The 21315-nt window shown below is 40.9% G+C and overlaps 3 protein-coding genes across 3 annotated transcripts; all 3 read right to left on the minus strand.

Annotated features, from left to right (window-relative positions):
• Positions 1-979: 979 nt before the first annotated feature.
• Positions 980-2788, minus strand: tcap (titin-cap (telethonin)). Its single transcript, XM_082531781.1, has 2 exons — positions 2500-2788; positions 980-2255 (listed from the first exon to the last, which is right to left on the minus strand). The coding sequence occupies exons 1-2, from the start codon at positions 2646-2648 to the stop codon at positions 1865-1867; spliced, it is 540 nt and encodes a 179-aa protein (XP_082387907.1). The 5' UTR covers positions 2649-2788; the 3' UTR covers positions 980-1864.
• A 3309-nt stretch (positions 2789-6097) lies between these two features.
• Positions 6098-8950, minus strand: LOC309705809 (melanoregulin). Its single transcript, XM_082531799.1, has 6 exons — positions 8765-8950; positions 8352-8626; positions 8084-8246; positions 7778-7868; positions 7530-7696; positions 6098-7038 (listed from the first exon to the last, which is right to left on the minus strand). The coding sequence occupies exons 2-6, from the start codon at positions 8447-8449 to the stop codon at positions 6835-6837; spliced, it is 723 nt and encodes a 240-aa protein (XP_082387925.1). The 5' UTR covers positions 8450-8626; positions 8765-8950; the 3' UTR covers positions 6098-6834.
• Positions 8951-9814: 864 nt separating this feature from the next.
• Positions 9815-20824, minus strand: stard3 (StAR related lipid transfer domain containing 3). Its single transcript, XM_082531478.1, has 15 exons — positions 20718-20824; positions 19151-19389; positions 18983-19060; positions 18652-18729; positions 18492-18545; positions 18074-18185; positions 17892-17990; positions 17722-17777; positions 17533-17625; positions 14161-14223; positions 12838-12933; positions 12669-12748; positions 12436-12540; positions 12215-12308; positions 9815-11391 (listed from the first exon to the last, which is right to left on the minus strand). Exons 2-15 carry the CDS (start codon positions 19361-19363, stop codon positions 11245-11247), a joined length of 1368 nt encoding a protein of 455 aa, XP_082387604.1. The 5' UTR covers positions 19364-19389; positions 20718-20824; the 3' UTR covers positions 9815-11244.
• Between the last annotated feature and the right edge of the window lie 491 nt (positions 20825-21315).

Genomic DNA, 21315 nt, shown 5'->3' on the forward strand with positions numbered 1-21315 from the left:
AGTTTGAAATCTCGATTGTACTGTGACAGCGCTGAGTAGTTAGCACAGTGTTTCAGCAGCAGTGTGGGAGGGTGATTTAAAAGATAGAGACTGAAGCCAGCACACCCAGATCTCAGATAAAACACTAGGATTAAGAGCTCAAATGGGAAGAGCGTGCCTTCGTGGCTGTCTCTCGTCTGTCTCCAGGGCAATGCGAATGTTTACCCAGCTATTAATATCAAACCACCACGCGTTGCCTATCACACAGAGACAATGAGTCAGAAGGGGTTAAAGAGACAAATATAATCAGCGGAGGAATTAAGTTTCATTGGAAAAGGGCAGCTAATGCCAGGAGTAATAATTGATAAGTTAGACTGAGTAAATTGTACATAGAGATATAGTGGAGATGGGGTGAGGCAGTACTTCTATTTCAGCTGTGCACACTAAGAGCGGATGAGTGCATTCTGTGATTGAGAACAAACACATGAAAGATAAATGAGGGACGTAAAGTGGGGTCTGTTTTAAAGGGTGGAGGGCACAGTGAAAATGCATTCTTATCTAAATTATAGTTGACAGATCCCCAGCTGTTTATGCATCTTTGTCTCATAACAGAGCATGTGCATGCATGTTTTCATAATGCAAGTGATCCTTTGTTCTGTTACCGGAACAAGTCATGGTTTGGGCTCTAACCTCTGGTTGCTGCGTGCATATTTATTTGCATATTTATATTTATTTTCTCCCTTTCTTCCACCCACAACCAACTGACCTCAGGAACCAATACATTTTCATCCATTCTATTATATTGTTCGGTTTACATAGTGGTAAACCTGCAGGTCATTGTAGAGCTATTGATGTCCCTCCCGAATCCTTGGAAAAACAATCTACTCTATATTAGGCTTTAATCATTTGCTATTTTCTTTCATGTTGTACCACAAATAAAATGTAATCAAATTAAGTTTATGTTGCACTTCAGGCATCAACCATAAAGACAGAGACGTGATGAGTAGTTCACCTTTTATTAGTAAAAATAATAGATGTCTAACAAAATATTACAGCATTGTTGCACACAATTCAGATTCATTTACATGACCACAGGTATTCTAAGCTATAACAGTATCTGTTCCTCTATCAGATATAAATATGAGCTGCCACTCGACTAAAAAGGCAGATCAGTTAATGCACATTAAAAAAAAGGTTATTGGTTTTCCTAAGTTACTGTGATTAGACGTGCCAACACTCACACAGAGAGGGACACACACATATCTACAGCTGCAGCGTTTGATCTTGCCAGTGCATTCTGTACCCTTCACACAGATGAAAGACTGGCAGGCAGTCCTGGAGGCTGACCAGCTCTAAGGCATGTTTCCTGATCCCTCAGCCCTCCATTTCCTCTCTGATTCTTCCCTTCTCTTCCCATCCTTTGTTATACTTTACCATCTATTTATTTATTCTGAACACTTTCATTTACACCATGAAGACTGTACTTTCCGATACGCAAAGAAAGGGCAAAAGAAATGGTTAAGGTGCACCAGTGCATATAAATGTTAGGTCACGCTGAACGATTAACAGATATGTCGAGGCCAGCTGGCCAGCACATGCAGAGATTGGCTTTGGCACAGCTAAGAGAACACCTTGCTTCCCTGTCCCAATGCAAACATCTTCTCATAACCATTTCTAATACCAATCACTATAAAATGCCAACAATGACAAGATATGAGATTTAGAGTGCTAAACTTCTACAGTATTAGGTGTCACTAGAGGTAAATCTATATACATCTTGTCATAATGTTTCCAGACACACTCTGCTTATTGAATATTCTTTCCCATCTGTCATCCTTCTCGTCTCTCCCTAGCATCCCATCTTTTTCTTTTGTCCTTTTGTTTTTCACCCTCTCTGGGCCTCCTGAGACATGGAGCGCCCCAGGGCTTTGGGTGCTTTGGCAAACTCCATGAGGGTCGGCTTGACTGGAGGGAGATCTCTGGTGATTTCATCCACCGTCCTCTTGCTGGGACACACTCCATCTGGAGTGGGAAATGGCTGCAGGTCCTCCAATGTGTGTGGCGCTCCACGTCCGAGCCTGACGCCCAGCTCTGCGGGGGTAAAGATGGGCAAGGGGAGGGTGTTTCTCTTTGGAAGCAACTGGTGCTCCCTGACCCCTCTTTCCACTGTGCCCACCCTAAAGACACCAGAGGGACACTTCTGTGTCAGTGAACGTGCCTGCCACTGCCGGGACAGAGTCTCCCCACGAGAAGTGTCGTTCATGTTCATGGTCTGCCTGAGGGCATCAAAGGAAAGTTGAAGTTAGAAACTACTGAGGGCCTTATTGTAATTTACCTTCCCAATTAACATTTAACTGCTTTTCACTATGAGAATAATTTTCAAGTCAATCTTCATCCATATTTTATGAGAGTAAGAAAAGTTTGAAATTACAGCCTAGTGAATGTTTTCCTCTCATTTAAAAGCAACTTATCATATTATAGGGTCTTACCTATAATAAGACATGATCTCATTGGTCCTACCTGTCTTGAGGTTGAGTCTTGAGACTAACGCTGTGCCAGTCAGCAGTATAGCTCTCCCTCTGAGCCTTGTTGTCTTCCCTCACACTGCAGGTCAGCTCAGCTCCCACCAGCACACCATTGCTCTTCTCCAGCACGGTACAGATTGGCATCTTCTCAGGTGCAGATAGATTTATCGCCTTGAGTGGGTCTTGTTGATCAGTCCTAAGGTAACAGGAAACAGTGATGCTTCAGTCGGCTTTACTTCTACTCTTCCACTATCTCTGTCCTTCTTAGTGCTGTCTATGTCCAGGCTTAGGACTGTCCACAGCTTTTATAGATGCTCTGTTTCTATTTTAGATTCATGTTGTCACTCTACAATCAGTGTGCTTGGACATCTGACACCAAGTCCTCCGTGCCTCATTCCCTGACAGCTGGAAGTTTCCCTGCAGTGGGGTTCAGGGGTAATATGGCTGAAAATCCCCTGATTCTCAAATTGAATGCTGGGCCTGCTCTTGTAATCACTCAGCCCAACTCTTTCCACTTCACCTGTGATCACAGAGGGGGAAATATTACAGAAACTATGGATGGAATAATGTAAACATGTACACAGACAGACACAAATGGTTTAGACTTAGCAGAGGAATCTTAATAAGATTATAGCCATGATATACACAAAGCAGCAAAGGAGAGCCAACCGAAGCCAACCCTGTAGAGCCAGAAACTACCCACTAATTTTCAGTCCAGTTCTTTCTTTTTTCTTTTTTGTAAACAGTTACTTAAAAATCCATCACGTGACTCGACGGTTTTAACTAATTATAAGCCAATCTTCAACCTTCCTTTCATCTAAAAAAAATCTTGAAAAAGTAGATGTAAAACAGCTTACTGATAATCTGCAGAGGGATGGTTTATTTGAAGAGTTTCAGTCAGGTTTCAGAACTCATTACAGTACAGAAGAAGCTTTAGCGAAGGTTACAAATGATCATCTTATAGCCTCTGACAGTGGACTCATCTCTGTGCTCTGTCATGGTTTGGGGGATTTTGTCAGAGTAGATTGATGCAACCCTCAGATTTTGATTCACAATGCAGTTCTATCTGGCGTGTTAAGTGTTTGACTGCTTCATTTTTCAGCATGACATTGATCCCAAACACACTCCCAATGGAGGAAAAGAATATATATATGGAAAAACACAATGGAGCACTATTAGTCATGGATTGAAACCCGTATTTCTAAAGATGACTGAAGAATTTCTGAAGAAATTACAAAAGCTTGCCTACCAGCATTCAGGTTAAAGAATAAAGGTGGCCATACCAAGCTAACTTTTGCAGTCTAATTTGATGATTGGCAGCACACGCCATCTCTTGGATCAAAATTCATGAGTAATTTGCTTGCTTATAATGTAAGATAAACAAGCAAATACCTGACTAAATATTTATAACAACATGGGAAAATTATCTAAAGTTTGTGTTAACCACAATATTTTAGACATGAAGCCAAAAAACATCAAAATGAGAACCAGGATAAAGAAATGCAAAATTATGTCCATGCTTTAGGACAGCATTTGTCAAGCTAGCTGACAAATTAGCATTTCACACACTTGCCTAAGTATTGTCACCTCTGGCTCCAAAAAACAAAAATAACACGGAAGCTATAGAGGGTGTAAAATGTGAGTTCACAAACCACATTATGTCACAGTGGCAACATCCATCTTTTATATACAGTCAGTTGTGAGAAAAATGGTGAAAAAGCCATACAAATAGCAGTGTCATTTTTCTCATGCTGTTTTTTTTATTCATAATACAGCTTTGAATAAGTTTATACCCCCGCCAGGCTTCATGACAACATCATACCCCCTCATTAGATGCCATTACACTGCGCTGTCTCACAGTAGCAGTGAGAGCTCAGTCTCCAGTGATTCATTACCTCAGTGAAAGAGCGCCATGCAGGCCATAATCAACTCGGGTTACAGGCTGTGAAACACACACACACACTCACCTCTGACAGTTATCTGCTGGTCTGATGTTACTACCGATTCCCGTTTCTGACTCACTAATCCACATCAGGTACTGATATCATCATATACCAGATATCATATACCTCAGACACAGCATAAAATATAATCATCCCAAGCAAAAGAAGCCTGATGTGTTAATCGGTTTTTTATTTTCTTTTAAGGTTTTTGCTGTACTGTGCCAGATTGTCTGAAAAACAAATATGATCATAACTTTGTGATTCTTTGAGTATATTTCTTGACTTCGGGTAAATTAATGCTATTCCTCACCACTGACTCTTCGTGTCGTGCATATTTAAGGCAACAGTTAAAGGCTAACATCCATTTGCCTGCAAATTCCAAAAATATTTCACTTTTCTTTCAACAATCTCCCAGCAGGCTGCCAGTACATATGTAAAATGTCGCTCAGTGTCATACTGAGAAAAGAAAACGATAAGCATCTCCTGGGTCATTGATTCAGTCATGTTATGACACCATGACAACCTTGAATGCCATTTCAGAAACCCAGTAAGTCACCATGCAAGCTCCTTCTGTGTTGAGGTCATGTCTTATTAGAAGCTACTTTATGTGAAGCAGTCAGTTGTAATACACAGAGTGACAATTTAAATTTGTGCTGTCTATTTATTTGTACACGCACAAGCCAAAATCCAAGAGGCCATCAGATAGCCCTTTCCTAGCTGTTTTCGGGTGAGTCATGCTATGCAAATGGAGCCAGGGGTGTGTGTATAGTTTGTAAAGGTGAGCAGTGATGAGGTTAGGTCTGTCACAGTGATCACCCCCCACCGTCCTCGTCTGTCCACCAGCACAAGGCCTGGCTCGGCCGGGAAGAACTTTGTGTTGCATAAGAGCACCGCCACAGCTGCTGCAAAGTGACATTTAAATGAGCTGTCACCGCAAAAGAGATAGGGAGTAGGTGGGAAAACAGAAAGAGAAGGGCAATTGCAGGATAAAGCCAAGGCTTGTCAGGAGGTGGTAAATATGGCAAAATATTGTGAGAGGGGAACTTTAAGTCGGATTTATTTGTAACACGAAAATGACTTTGGGAGGAGAGAGGAACAGGTCAACCTGACACTTGATAATAAGAAGGGATCTGGCTTTGTATTAATTCCTGCACACAGTATCAACTTTTGTGCTTCATATAACTCAGTTGTTACCAGTTATTTGTGGATCTGTGCGCCATTGTACCATCGGGCTGGTGCCGTGTTCAAACATGTGCCCTCGACAGTGTATTGCTCTCTCTTACATAACAATAACAAACAGCTGACTACCAAAACACCATTATCACCATCCATCTTGCAACCCGGCCTGGTCTCACTGGGACGGTCAGACGCTGGACATGCCACTTCAGAACAGGGACAGAGTCCAAGCCAGCCGTGGATGCACAGCTGACGGGCCACATGAGAGTATACAGACAGATGAAGAAGATTCTTACGTTCCACTTCAAAAGACTGTTGCTCCCATGCCACAGTTTCCATTGCTCAGTATGCTTAACTGAACGTAATTTTAAATATCATTGAAAATTAGAGTCTAGTTCACTCGTTTGAATTTATGTAACTTTATGAATAGCAAGCAACCTGACATGAGAAAGATGCATGTGACATTACATAAAACAGGCTTTAGGCTGGAACTTTATTTCAAGGTAACTTCACACCAAAACACAAACTATCGCATACTTGTATAAATCTTTCACATTTTCAGCAAATTGCTGAACAGGAAAAACATTCTTCCATCTCAGTCACGCAAACAACCAACTTAAAAATTCAACTTACAGTACTCGCATTGCATTTCTTTTTGCTATTCTTCAAATATTTTAAACCACATACAGATTCAAATGAGTTAAAGCAGTGATCATGCAAACACTCTTTCCTGTAAAACCTTTAGAGGAAAGTCTGACATCAGATCGGTGTGCTATTTATTCCGCATTCTTACTGATCATATGATTGAATGAAATGAGTGCTGATAATCATAGGACAGAACTATAAAGAAGCATTGCTCAGAAGAACATAGTTACCCTGAAGGTTCGCAACACATGAACAATGAACCGCCTACAACCCCGATAACACTCTTTGGTGGAGAGAAAAAACACAGTTAATACTCATCCGTGGGATTCATTTCAAAATCTGCAAATCTCCTTTTAGAGTTCGGCCAGACTAAACAAAAAAGAGTCAAGCTAAATGAGAGAGGGGAATATTTTAGCCTAGAACTTCCAAAAAAGCAGCAACAACACTGTATGAGGCAACAAACACTTGAATAAGAGCTATGCAAAGCTGTCAACCAGGTCTCCAGGGTTGATGACTACTGCCCCCTGCTTTGTGTCTCTTATTACTGCAGCCCATAGATCTTGGGCTCAGTCACTCAAGTTTTCATCATCTTTTTCGCTCTGCTCCTCCTCATCTTCCCCTCCTCCGTTCATGGCCCCCATCCTGGCCAGCAGCAGCGGCAGGTTTACGGAGAGACCCGGCGTCTCCTCGTCAGAGTCATCCTTTGGAGGGTAGAAGCGTTTTGCCTTTGCCACAAAATCTTCAGCTATGTCTAGGTACAGGAGACGATCCTGTAAAGAAGGAGAAAAACAACAGGCTGAAGCAAAAGAACGGAACCAAATATGAACACAGACAGAAAAAAAGGTGGGATTTTTGTTGTATCCATAATATGCCAACCTTTCTTTGTCATGATACAAAGCTGAATGAAATCTGAGTTGTTGTTGTTTTTTTTTAAAAAGCCGAATTAAATTGCAGCTTCCTACTCTTTTGATGTTACAACTTAAATAAAACTGATATTATTTGGACTAAACCACTTAACCCATCTTAACTCATTACAATCTACACTATAATGAGAGCTGGACAGCCTTGGCAATCTATTAAAGAATAATATCGATCATATTTGCCCATGAATGATGCAGTTTATCTACTTGTGACTCGAACTAAACTTCACAGGGCTGTTTTCAAACCTTAATCAGAAGGCAATAGCAAAGTTAATCTGATTTAGTATGAAGTCAAAGTTCAGTGATGGTGCACTTCCCACCAGCAAGCCCCGTTTTCTCACCAGGATGAAAAGATATCTTTCTGGTGGTGGTTCTTTGTTGCTGTTGAAGATGGAGGTCTCAGAGTGAAGTGTGTGAAGGAGGGCACGTGCTCTCGGGGCGTTACGCATGCGGTCATGTGAGCCCCCAGCAGACACAGCCAGCAGAGAGTCTGCTTCTGCCATAAAACCTGGAAAATATGGCAGATAATCTCAGCATGGATTGTCAATAATCTCTCAGACTATAGCATGTCTCATCAGTCAAGCCCCACCTAGATTTTCCAGGATTGTCTTCCATTTCTCTCTGACTTCTCTGCGTGTGTCTCTCATGGCCTCGATATCAACACTCAGACGACGATAGCCCTGGACAAGAAAAGGAGAATAACCTCAAAAGGCATTTAAATTAACCGGATAATCAAATAACCTCTAAAAAGTACTCACAGTGCAATGTAAAATGTTGCATTTCAAATGTAAAATTTGAACTGCAACTTATACAGTTATTTTTAAGCTATTTGTGTCAGATTTTCTTTTTTTCCACCTTGAAAAAACACATTTTTGTTAGTCCCTGCCCCACATACCGTGGAGCCCATGCGGGTCTTCTGCCTGGCCTGCAGCAGAGAGTAGAGCACCCGGTCATCCTGTCTCTCCGAATGGCTGGGGTCTCCCGGCTCACTCCACAGGTTTGTTTCCTCATCTCGACGCTTCTGGACTTCACGGGTAAAATAGTCCAACGGATCCGCACTGTGCGGTCAGCCAACGCAGACAAGAAGAGACACGAGCTGTTAACACAAATTCAAACATTGGCTGTACGTGATATACATGATATGCTTGTCTGTGTCATCTTACGGTACTAAAGGCTGCTTTTCATCTTCTTCTTCTTCATCATCAGCAACACAGCAGCAGCAGCAGAACTGCATGCAGAACCTGTTAAAGGCTGAACCCATCTATTAAGAACAGAGTCAGCTGGTAGTGGATGTTCACAATGTCAGATAATCCAGAGAGAAGTTGTGTTTCAGTTCTTTCACAAGTGGAACGCCCTCTTGGATGCCAGAGGAGAATCTGTCACAGTCCCTGTGGGATGCTCTGTAGAGATTCTTTACAAAGCGGACCTTAGCCAAAACCTATATTTTGGCAAAGGAAAAAGCAGCTGTGACAACATTCAAGCCCTCCACTAATAAAAAGAACGAATAAAAATCATCATAAATAAGAACAAGTAGGAAAAAAGCTACAAAATAAAGGTCACAGATCTAAAACTCTACCAAGTTTTTAGCTTCCCATTTTCCAGGATTTCACTGGAGCGCCAAATTGATGAGAGGTTTTCCCTCCAGATTATTGGCCTGATGGAAAAGTGCTCAGGCAGATGACGGCAGCCCAAGGACTGATGCTTCTCATCAGCTTTACATGGAGGACAACAAGAGCAGTGGGACGCTTGTGCTCTCATCAAAACAAAAAGAAACACAAATTCCCACACCCACATCCTCAGAAGACAGTCACAGCACAATCATGTGAGCTGCTTCATCTCTCAAGCAATGTGTTTTGCCCCAAGGACAGCAGATCTCTTCTGCAGCAGTAAGATTAATTACACTCCATATCAAGTCTGCCATTGCAGTGTCGATTCAGGGATTATGCAACTGGATTATTTAGCATTACTTAATCGTGTTCTGTGTTTAAATAAACATTTTCTTTGGGGAGTATCAGTTTATTTTTGAAAACTTTTGAAAACGCTTCATGCTTATTTTTGATTAAGTCACACAGAGAACAGTGACCTCTGGCAAAGTTCTGTGAGTGCAGCAATGAAAATCATGCAAGGCTGCAGACACAGGGCGTTATTATTCATAACATAAGCACCCACAGAGAAACATATGGGTAGAAGCTACTCTTGTGTGTATGTATGTATGGATGCAGGAATGGATGGGTAGATAGATAACTACAAGGGTATCTATCTACCTATGTTAAAAAATATATTCAAAAATAAGAGCACAAGATTTATACAAGTTAATACAGATACTGGTTAAATATGTGAGTTGAAGGAAGTCAGAGCTAGATCATCTTTTCATATATTTTATTAGACGTAAGACACTGTTTAAGACTCAGTAAAAAATCTTGTTCAGTAGTGATGAGCATAAATTAAAATGTTTGTATAAACAAATCAATTTAAAATTATAAAAAACACAGTTAAGTATTCTAAGCAGGGTTTATGTAAATAATCTTTGTGGAGGATACGAAAGCACAGACATAACAGCAGGAAATAAATGGAAAAGTAAAACAAAAGACTGGCATGTAAAACTACTCTGATAAAAGGCACCAAATTATTGATATCATTATTTATTGTCACTTCCAACATTCCTTCAGTACAGTAAGTATTGTAAATGAGTCTTGATTTATTATCCAGATAATCTTAATAAACTTGTTTTTTAGGGCTTAATGATTTCTGAGCGTGACTACATACACAAGCTTATGAAGAGTAATGCCTCACAGTCGTGTGGGTGTCACAGTTACACCACCAAGTGTTATTTCCGTTACACCAATATAGAAAAGTTCAGGGAAGACCAGCACCCTCTTCAGGTCAACTTCACAATAACTTCAACCAACTTCATCTTTTAAATTCTTTTGATTCCAGATGTAATCCTAAAAATTGATCTTCTGAGGTACATCATAACACTGATACACAACTTAAGCTGCAGGGGATGTCTTCTTCTTTTTTTTTTTTCCATGATTAAAAACATTAACAAAACTTCATTCAGTGCCACACCTCAGGCCACAGGGGGCCTAATCTAATTATAGCAGTATAGTAATAACCTTTCATGACAAATAAGTCGAGCTACTTCAACACAAGGCCACTTGAGGTTATTGGCAAAAAATATATATATTAGTATACAGCATCCTAACCTATGAACATTATCTTTTGTACTAACTGTCTAACAGCCTGCTGATCCGGGTCCTGGTTTAAACTCCTGGCTGATCCCAAAGTGCAAAACAAAAGCAGCATTTAAAAAAAAACAACAAAAAAAAAAAAACATACAGTAATTAAATGTTTGCTTTAATGTTGCACTATGGCACAGAAGCTGGTGTCAAACCAAGAACGCTTCACTGTGTGGATCAGTGGTGTCTCCCTCTAGTGGTGACCAGATAGCAGAGAGCCCCCTGTAATGTATCACAGTGTAGTAAAGTAGAAGAAACTGTGTAGAAATATGGCTGTGAAGTGCAGGCAGGTGCCTCAGAAAAACAAATCCATGACGGTGCAGTGAAAAAATACACACACACACACACACACACACACAGGAAAAAGCAGTAAATCAATGACTAACAATGTGTGCAGAAAGATAAGGCTCAGAGAGACAGCTGTTTCAGTCATACTACTGTTATAGCTATTCTGTAACACAGATTCCAACATTGGGAATCACTTTTTTATCCAGGTCTTGTTTCTGTAAAGTCTCAGAAAACAGTTTTCATTACATAGCGAGAAACATAGCAAACGGGTTACAGGTCCATGCAAAAATTTCCGCTTGTGATTACACTTAAACTTCCCCAAAATGATAGAAAATGTTTAGTCTTTGATATCTGAATAACTCCTCACTTTGTGTGGCTGAAACATGGGAAATGTCTCACATCTCCTTTGCTTAAAGTTGCAACCTTGTCAGGTACATAATTGCATCCCTTCAGCTTGGGAGCATTCAGCGGACGCCGTGATGGCCAGTTTTGGCTAGTGACCTTTCAAGTGACCACTTAAAACTTCTCTCTAGTTTTGAGAGTGGTGGTGGTGATGGTGGTGGTGGTGGGAACGATGAGAGGGCCGCACGTCGATAATTCGTTGGCGTAAATGGGACATGAACTCAAACATTGTGGCTGCCAGACTCTGGTGGATGAGGTAGCGTGGCAGACGGCCCTGATGAAACAAAAAAAATTGCTTTTTAATATTTGTATTACATTTCATATTCCTTTGTTTTTGATCCTTATCTCACCTATATCTGTTACATTTTGCCTTTTTCTGCAAAATTTCTATTTATACACACACACACCTGTTCAACTGCTCGTTAACACAGATATCTAACCATCAATCACATGGCAGAACTTCAGTGCATTTAGGCACGTAGACATAGTAAAATGCTTATCTGCTGGGATTTTCCCACATAATCATCTCTAGAGTGGTCCAAAAAAGAGGAAATGTGCAGTGAGTGGCAATTCTCTGGGTGAAAATGCCTTGTTCATGTCAGAAGCTAGTGAACTTTTTTTAATCTGGTGGGAAGGAAGGCTAAAAACCAAGATAATGAGACTGGAAAAACATTGCCTGGTCTGATGAGTCATGACTTCTGCCACAATATTCGATTGGTAGAAAAATTCCAGGGTGGTGCTCGGGTAACAATGTGGGTTTAATGTCACTGCTTAAGTAATATTGACCACAGTATAACCATCTTCAGACAGCTGTTCTCAGCATGATAACGTACTATAACACAGACTGGTTTTATATGTGACGCTATCATGTAAAATGGTCCCAAATCTCTGAGGAATGTTTTATGCACCTTGTTGAATCTATGCCATGAAAAATTAAGGCAGTTCGGAAGGCAAAAGGGGGCCCAACCTGCTGCAGTGTCCTGCTACAAAAATAATTTAGAAAACAACTTCTTTCTAATTGTACAAAGGGAAAGAACATCTTGAATATTGTAAAAATAAAGAAAATTCAAGAGTAATTCCACCATGTGTTTTCACACCTTTAAGTCTGTGTTGAGGACCCAGATGAAAGTGCAGATGGATGGGTTACTGCTGGATTTGAGGACCACAAAACCTCCGGGCCCATTTTCTCCTCTGAGACCAGCAGTAAAGCAAAAAAAGACAAAGTTATACAAGTTAAACTAACACAGATGCCCTTTGTCAAACCGATACAATGTTCTAATTTACTGGATCAGTGACAAGGCCAGAGGCAAGGTCTGACCTGACATAGCGATTGCTTGGAGGTTTGGCATCGTGGTTGGTTGCTATGCCAGCAGACAGGTAACAGTCTCGTTTGCGCTCCACTCGGCGAACATTAACAAAGTCCCTGAAGGAAGAAAAATCAATCACCCAATAAACACACTTTATTCAGACCTGAAGAAAAGAAACGATACAGATGGGACAGCAAGAACAGATGACAGAAAGAAAAGTCGGTAGGATGTTGTGCTGATGTACCTTGCGGAGACAACTCCCCCTGCTGCTCCAGCAGATACATCATATGAGACAAGAGTGTTGTCGTCAACTCTCTGAAGGATCTGAGTATAAGATGGGAAGAGATATCAAGCTGTAGCACGCCACAGGATTACAGTGAAAAATGTGCAAAAACAGCAGGAAGACTTCTGACCTGGCAGACAGAAACTGTTTTGTTCCACTGAACCATCTTCTCCGGCTGCAGGATCACCTCCTGATACACAAGCTCAGCAGGACACTGCATGAGGGCCTGAAGAGGAGAAAAAAACAAGGCTGTAAACTAATGTCCAGCATAGCCTACAGTTACAAGAAAAAAATGTCTATAAGACATGACACCTAATTGCTGTCTGCATGTACTTTGGGCTATTTTCTACCCCTTTCTTTGGGGTCCTTAGGGACTAAGTAAAGCGCTATACAAATACAGGCCATTTACCATTTACTTTCTGTTGCAGATGATATGAAAATATCTAAAGCTCTCTTTTCTGTATGGTGCACTTTTTCCCTCCGAAGCAAAGGTCAGAACAGGCCTTACTTCACTAATCTGTAATGGCCTGTCTGACTACTTTCAAAACAGGATCTTGTGTCTGTTTATGACCATTGTCTTGTTGGAAATCCCTATTATGTAATATTTACTTCTACAAAGAGCGTTTTGTTTCAGTGACGGTTGTTCCATGCCAGCGATGCAAATTTTGTCATCGAAAACTATTCAAGAGGTTCTATGTGGAAGTCTACATACCCTCTATATATAATATATAATAAGAACTGTTGCAGCAACTTTTCTTTAGTGTCTGCAGCTATCAATCGACACATCTACAAGACACTTTAATCCTGGCCTTACATCATTCATTTTGCTTTCCATTTTGTTCATACGTATATGGCGTTTTAATGTGCCTATCTAGCTTGGAAGGAAAAGCAAGATTGAAATAAGTCTGCCAGATAAACATCACACTGAAACACAAGAGTAGTGTGTCAAAGAAAAAATAAATTTGAGACTGCTGCAATAATAAATGCACAGTTGTAAACCTTGGAAAACAAAGTCCCTTCAGTTATGAGGTCTCCAATAAAGAGCAAACTTCCTCTGAATTCCTTAATGGGAAGTTGTACACACATGAATCAGCTTTTTCTGTGCAAGGCACCGAGTCTCTGTTGTATCGAATTGGATTTAGCATGCAATTATTGATTATTTCAGCAGCAGAAACTGTGCAAATACAGGCCCATCAGCTGCAAGAGAACTTGATCCATTTGTAGCAGAGTGTTAGGAAGAAGTGTGACAGCTGACGGATTCAGAGCCTGTTCTGCTCTTTACGCTGATATCTATAATAATGGAGTCCAAGGCGATATGAGTTGTATATGTAAAAAGACCAGGGAGGCTTGAAAACATATCTGAATTCACCCTATTAACAAATGCAGCCTATCTAAACATGATGTAGCAGGGCATGTTTGGTGAGATACTGAATACACTAGAAGACTGTTGCACCTTGAGGATGAAAGTCTTTCCATGGAAAGGAACTTCCAGAGTGTAAACTGAGTCGCCCATTTCCTGTCATGGGAGGTGAAAAAAAGACACAGTATTACTGACACTTTCACTTTCATTTGAGTAAAAACAGATATGAATTAATAACGCAGGAATAATAAACTACTAGTAAGACAGGTAATGTAGTTTTCATTGTAATTAAAAGAGCTGATACAGAAATACACCTCCTACAGAGAAAAATGCTGCATTGCTAAAATTAGGTTTCAGTTGGGTGTTGTGGTGCCAACATACCTGTTTGATTACATTCTTACCTTAATAGTGGTTCTATGAGAGTTTAAAGGGATTTGATTGTGGGGCCTTTATTTTCCCCTCAAAAAACAGCTTTTAATATAGTGTGTATACCTGCTCAGGGTGAAAATTAGCTACAGTTCTGAGCAAAAGTCTTGAGCCACCTCTCATTTCTGTATATTTAGCAAGGAAAATTTGAAATGGGTGCAGCGATTTAGTGAAACCAGATGCTTTTACCAAACTGGCAGTGTGGGTTTTTTATCATTATCATGCTGGAAAAAGAAGCCTTTGTCAATCAGATGCCTTTTAGCTTGTATTTCATGTCAAATCGAAATCTGATGGCACTCTTCTAGGTTCATAATTTTAACAAGATCCCTGAGACCACTGGCTGAAATGACAGAGAACTCACTATGTTTCACAGATGGCTGTAGACACTTTTCTACCTCTCTCCCGACTTCCTCTGTACATACAGTGGGGCAAAAAAGTATTTAGTCAGCCACCGATTGTGCAAGTTCCCCCACTTAAAATGATGACAGAGGTCAGTAATTTGCACCAGAGGTACACTTCAACTGTGAGAGACAGAATGTGAAAAAAAAAATCCATGAATTCACATGGTAGGATTTGTAAAGAATTTATTCGTAAATCAGGGTGGAAAATAAGTATTTGGTCACCTCAAACAAGGAAAATCTCTGGCTCTCACAGACCTGTAACGTCTTCTGTAAGAAACTTTTCTGTCCCCCACTTGTTACCTGTATGAATGGCACCTGTTTGAACTCATCATCTGTATAAAAGACACCTGTCCACAGCCTCAAACAGTCAGACTCCAAACTCCGCCATGGCCAAGACCAAAGAGCTTTCGAAGGACACCAGGAAAAGTATTGTAGACCTGCACCAGACTGGGAAGAGTGAATCTACAATAGGCAAGCAGCTTGGTGTGAAAAAATCAACTGTGGGAGCAATCATCAGAAAATGGAAGACATACAAGACCACTGATAATCTCCCTCGATCTGGGGCTCCACGCAAGATCTCATCCCGTGGGGTCAAAATGATCATGAGAACGGTGAGCAAAGATCCCAGAACCACACGGGGGGACCTGGTGAATGACCTGCAGAGAGCTGGGACCAAAGTAACAAAGGTCACCATCAGTAACACACTACAACGGCAGGGAATCAAATCCCGCAGTGCCAGACGTGTTCCGCTGCTGAAGCCAGTGCATGTCCAGGCCCGTCTGAAGTTTGCCAGAGAGCACATGGATGATACAGCAGAGGATTGGGAGAATGTCATGTGGTCAGATGAAACCAAAGTAGAACTTTTTGGTATAAACTCAACTCGTCGTGTTTGGAGGAAGAAGAATACTGAGTTGCATCCCAAGAACACCATACCTACTGTGAAGCATGGGGGTGGAAACATCATGCTATGGGGCTGTTTTTCTGCCAAGGGGACAGGACGACTGATCCGTGTTAAGGACAGAATGAATGGGGCCATGTATCGTGAGATTGTGAGCCAAAACCTCCTTCCATCAGTGAGAACTTTGAAGATGAAACGAGGCTGGGTCTTCCAACATGACAATGATCCAAAACACACCGCCCGGGCAACAAAGGAGTGGCTCCGTAAGAAGCATTTGAAAGCCCTGAAGTGGCCTAGCCAGTCTCCAGACCTCAACCCCATAGAAAATCTGTGGCGGGAGTTGAAAGTCCGTGTTGCTCGGCGACAGCCCCAAAACATTACTGCTCTCAAGAAGATCTGCATGGAGGAATGGGCCAAAATACCAGCTACTGTGTGTGCAAACCTGGTAAAGACCTATAGTAAACATTTGACCTCTGTTATTGCCAACAAAGGTTATGTTACAAAGTATTGAGTTGTATTTTTGTTATTGACCAAATACCTATTTTCCACCCTGATTTACGAATAAATTCTTTACAAATCCTACCATGTGGATTCATGGATTTTTTTTTCACATTCTGTCTCTCACAGTTGAAGTGTACCTCTGGTGCAAATTACTGACCTCTGTCATCATTTTAAGTGGGGGAACTTGCACAATCGGTGGCTGACTAAATACTTTTTTGCCCCACTGTATTGACGACTATTTGAATAAAAATTTTCAAATTTGGATTCATCACTCCATGGGACTTGTTGCCACTGATGTTCAGTCTAGTTCTTATGTAATATGTCATACCTCGGCATTTTCTCTCTGTGCTCCTTCATTAAAAATGGCTTCCTGACAGCCACCCTTTGACTGAGACAGTTTTGGATGAAACTTTAGTGATCAATTGAAAAGCAAGCTGCATCTCTGAGGTCATGAGTCAGGTCTTTGTTGGATTTTTTCCTGTTTCTTAAGAACATGACTTTCACATGTTGATCATATGATGTAAACACTTTGTTTTAGGGTTGCCACTTCTTCTTTTGCCTTTTACAAGAAAGTTTTACTCATCGACTGCAAAATATAAAGACACAAGGGATGGTTCAAGACGTTCCCACAGTACTGTAGTAGCTAAATCTGACAAAAGGTATTGCCTATTTTATGAAATCAGTGCTTTTGTGCATCACTTCTCAAATATAAAGAAGAGAAGAAATAAAAAAAAAAGAAAGAAACAATTAAACTGCTGCTTGAGATGGCTGGCTCCTGTGCTTTAGTCATTTTTTGTAACCTGGCGTGTGTAGGAAACTGCAGGATCAGTATCTTTCAGTATCTCTGTCGGTTATATCTGTGATTCACAGTTCATTGTTGCTTATCAGCTGCCTAAAATAGAAATGAGGCCATTAAAGTACCATCTCTATTGCTGATCGCAAGAACTATAAGGGACACTTTGATAGGCAATTGAATCTTTAAAACCAAAAAAGTAATTAGGTGTCACAGTGAAGACAATAGTATTGATTACAAGTTTTCTATGAGATATGTTTGTGTTAAAACAAAGGCACCCTGAACACTCTGTCTGTCATAAAAAGAATGCACGAGGAAGCAATGAAATCTGCGTCAGTGATATGATCTTTTAGTTATGTAAGCAAACGTCTTAACTGTGCATTCAAACATGAACAAGACAGGAAAGCTATTCATTCAGTGGATACATCCTGGAGTCATGTACTCACATTGTGTTTTTCAAATTTCCAGTTTTCCTCCTGGGCTAGGATCTGTTCCACCACAGACATTGCCTCATAACCCTGTCTCACATACTCCTTCTCCTGGAATAAGAGTGAGAGGAGTGAGAAACGAAGCAGAAAATCATCATCAGAACAGGAGTCAGTGGGGCTGATTATAAAGAGTATAACAAAAGCTACCTGAGCAGTGATAGCTCTACGCCCAGGACCCTCCTCATCAGGCTCCTCGTCAGAGTCTGCAGACACAAGTTCAAGACCATAACTCAATTTTTGGGTTAAATATGAAATGTACAATCATAATAGAGATAATAAAAAACCCTAACTAAGAAACCACTTGCACAAACATTCACCTGCGACAGATTCAGGTGGAGAGTAGAACTGTCCATCTGAGACAGCGTGAGAGTAAATAGGGGCTCGTTCACAAGCTGCATTCACTGCTGCTACGTATGCTGAGGTAACAAAAGAAAAGAAGTTAAGAATCAGACAGCTTTGTGTAAGCAGCATTTGAACTTATTGGGCACTGTTATCCTACCTCTTTCATCATCAGTCTCCTGAGGGAGAACTTTGAAGTCAAGGAACCAGGTCTCCAACCAGGCGACCACAAACGAGGTGATGGGCAGAACATAGCCAAAAGCATTTTGCTTCTTCAAAATAGAAATCAAAGACTATTTTTACTACTTCGGCTTCTAAAACAGATGAGTGTGCTGCATTTGATGTTGGTTCACTTCCCTAATGTCAAATGTGAAAAGTTTACAAAGCTACATAAACTAATTTTGAACCACTGCAAAAAAAGAAATCACATAAAGTCTTATCAGCTCAGACTGTGAATAACTGCCTTTGAATGCAGAAGTGAAAAAGTGGAAGTGGTTTAAACTGATATGCTTGCAAACCGTTCACATAGACAAATACAGGCTCTGAAAGTGTTAGAGTAGCAAAGAGAGGACACTCACATTCGATATGATAACTTTGACAACGAGGAAGATGGTTGTTACCAGAGTGGTGATCTGAAGAGTTTAAAAAAAATGTTAAATAGCTCATGTCTGGCAAATAACATATAAGACTTTACATTAACTATTCAGTGTGTGTTTAACTGTAACTGAGATGACTTACCGCAATAACCCACCAATGCCTCAACCGAAAACCAGCATAGGCCACTTGAAGACACAGGAAACGAAACAAGGCAAGGAGCTGAGACAAGGAAGAAGAAGCAGAAAAAGAAAATGACCTTTCATTTTAATTACATGTTGACGTTGCAAATGATTTCCCCTTGTGTGTCTATAATGATGCAATCTGCCAACCCAAAAGGAGGAATTACAAGAGCAGGTTACACATAAGTAACTGCTCATTGTGATCAAAGCATGATTAGAATAACGTGGTAATAAATGACCCATCATTTCAACACTGAATGCAAATAAACACAAATTTGGATTGACCCACTTACAGTAATGTCAAAGAAGGATGACTTGAAGTTATAATGGACGACCTCGTTCTCTAAACTCTCCCAAAGTGAGCTTGAGATCTGCAGAAGAAGAGGGCAGAGATCACATCAAACCAAGAATTAACCATTAGTTCTGCAACAGCAACAAGAACAGTGAAAGCACACACTCACGTTAAGCTCAATAATCCAGAGAAGGGTGATGAAGAGAAGGTCGAAGGTCACAAAGAGACAGAAAGTGCGCCGCACGTCAGAGATCTTCTTGCGCTCTACAGGTGGTGTCAACAGGTACGGGGATGGGATGGACATCGATGTAGAGTAGGAAGCATTCAGGGAGGCGATGGCGGGGAGGCTGCCCCCGAGCTCCCCATAGGCTCCACCATGCATTCCTGCTGTGACACAGGAAAATCCACCTGCAGCAAAACAGACATAAGTGTGTGGTTGTCATGTTTAGTGCTGCTTCTTCTTCTTCTTCTTCTTCCGGCTGCTCCCTATTGGTCATCAAAGCAGATCATCTGCCTCCATCTCACCTCCTCTGTCGCGGTTGCCCTCTACATATCCTCTTTCACTACAACCATAAATCTTCTTTGTGGTTTTGCTCTTCTCTTCTAGTCTGCCAGCTCCATATTCAACATCCTTAGTTCAGTATATCCACTATCCCTCCTCTGCACATGTCCAAATCCTCTCAGCCTTGCCTCTCTTACTTTGCCTCCAAACCGCTCCACCTGAACTCATTTCTCATCTTGTCCATTCTGGTCACTCCCAACAATAAAATATTACAATTTTTAACTCTTCCACCTCCACCTACTGTGTTTTTGGGGTTGTTTTTGTTTGGGTTTTTTTTTGGTGAAAACAGCAGACGATAACTAGCCTTCAGTGGAGTCTCGTGATCTCCTTTCACCTCCCTATGGTGAAGACAAACAGCAAGCGTTGCTAGTTTTGCCTTATTTTACAAGAACACACAGCCTGTGTGTTTGTGTTAAACGATGAGTGTTATATCTGATCTTCCGCCAAAAGCTTTTTAAAATGAACGACTCCAACGTTAATACTGCGTAAAGCATGTGACGTGACTTCTTGAAAGCAAGTCTGTAGTCACGAATCATTAGCTGAGGGACATTTCTGGTGTGACATCAGAGTCTGGGAGAACAATTCCCACGAAGCAGGAAGACAGCGGGTTTTATTACACCACTGAGCCATTATTGAGCCGGAGGTGAGTTTCAATCACCTCTGGACAAACTCCGTAACATCGGTACACGTTGACAGGTAGATGTGATCAAGCATGTCTTATCTATTAACCGAAAGAACATCAATTAAGTTAACAAACCGCTAAAGCGGAGTTTAAAGTCAGGTTAAGATCCCGTGACTCCCCTAGCCTGTTCACTTGTGCCAAAAACAAAACAGCCTGAAGGTCCGGGAGCTAATTCCTGTTAGCAAGCTAACTCAACGCTGTCAAACTGTCAAACACAAGACACGAAGGCAATAATGTCAGGGAACAATAGCTAGACTCAAGTCTTTCTTCTAGAAAAGCACGGACTGGATAATTAAGAGATAACCAATAGCCAATTTTGTTAGCTGCCGCTTAGCTTACACTGTTCGCTTCGATAACAAGTTGGTCTCACTTACGGAGAAACAAATACACTCCTCAAACGTAACAAAACGGGCACGCTAAGCAACACTGCGAAACTGGGCAGAAATCCTTCTTTAAGTATTTCATAAAGAAAACTCAAGGTATTGAACTTACTTGATTTACAGTAGCATCATCGCTTTACGAAGTCTTCCGGGCTGACCTTCCAAAGAAGAAGTATCACAACAAGATGAATCGCTCACCCGCCGGGTGTCACGTGATCACCATCGCAACTCTCTCCCTGCCACCTGCCACACGCTGAAGTTTCACCCTAGGTTTTTGTATTCGTGTGTGTGTTTTTCTTTTTCCCGTCATTTGGCATTTTCAATACACGACCAAGCTATCATATAAAGAGGCATGTTTTTTTTTTATTAGTACTGCTCTTGCCCGTGGTTTTGGCTTTTTGATTTTTAGTGACCATGTGCAAAATCCAGATCGTCTTGTTACTGAAACACTGCATTACACTTTTTATTGATCTTGTATGTCTCTGTATCCAGTCTATAACCATAAGGAATAATATTAGTGGAACACTGCACCCATGTCCTAGGAGAATTCTGTACTCAAAGTTTTGGCATAGACTTTAATGAGTGTGACTACTATATTTTATAACGGACTACCAGTTGGCATGATTATTCCACAATCGGTCGAGCTTGCGACTAATCTGACAATATTATACGCTGAAATGTCACTTGTCAGTTGTGTGAGATTTAAATAG

Source organism: Aulonocara stuartgranti (genome assembly GCF_965226115.1).
Source record: "Aulonocara stuartgranti genome assembly, chromosome: 4".
In the NCBI taxonomy this organism is placed as follows: Eukaryota; Metazoa; Chordata; class Actinopteri; order Cichliformes; family Cichlidae; genus Aulonocara; species Aulonocara stuartgranti.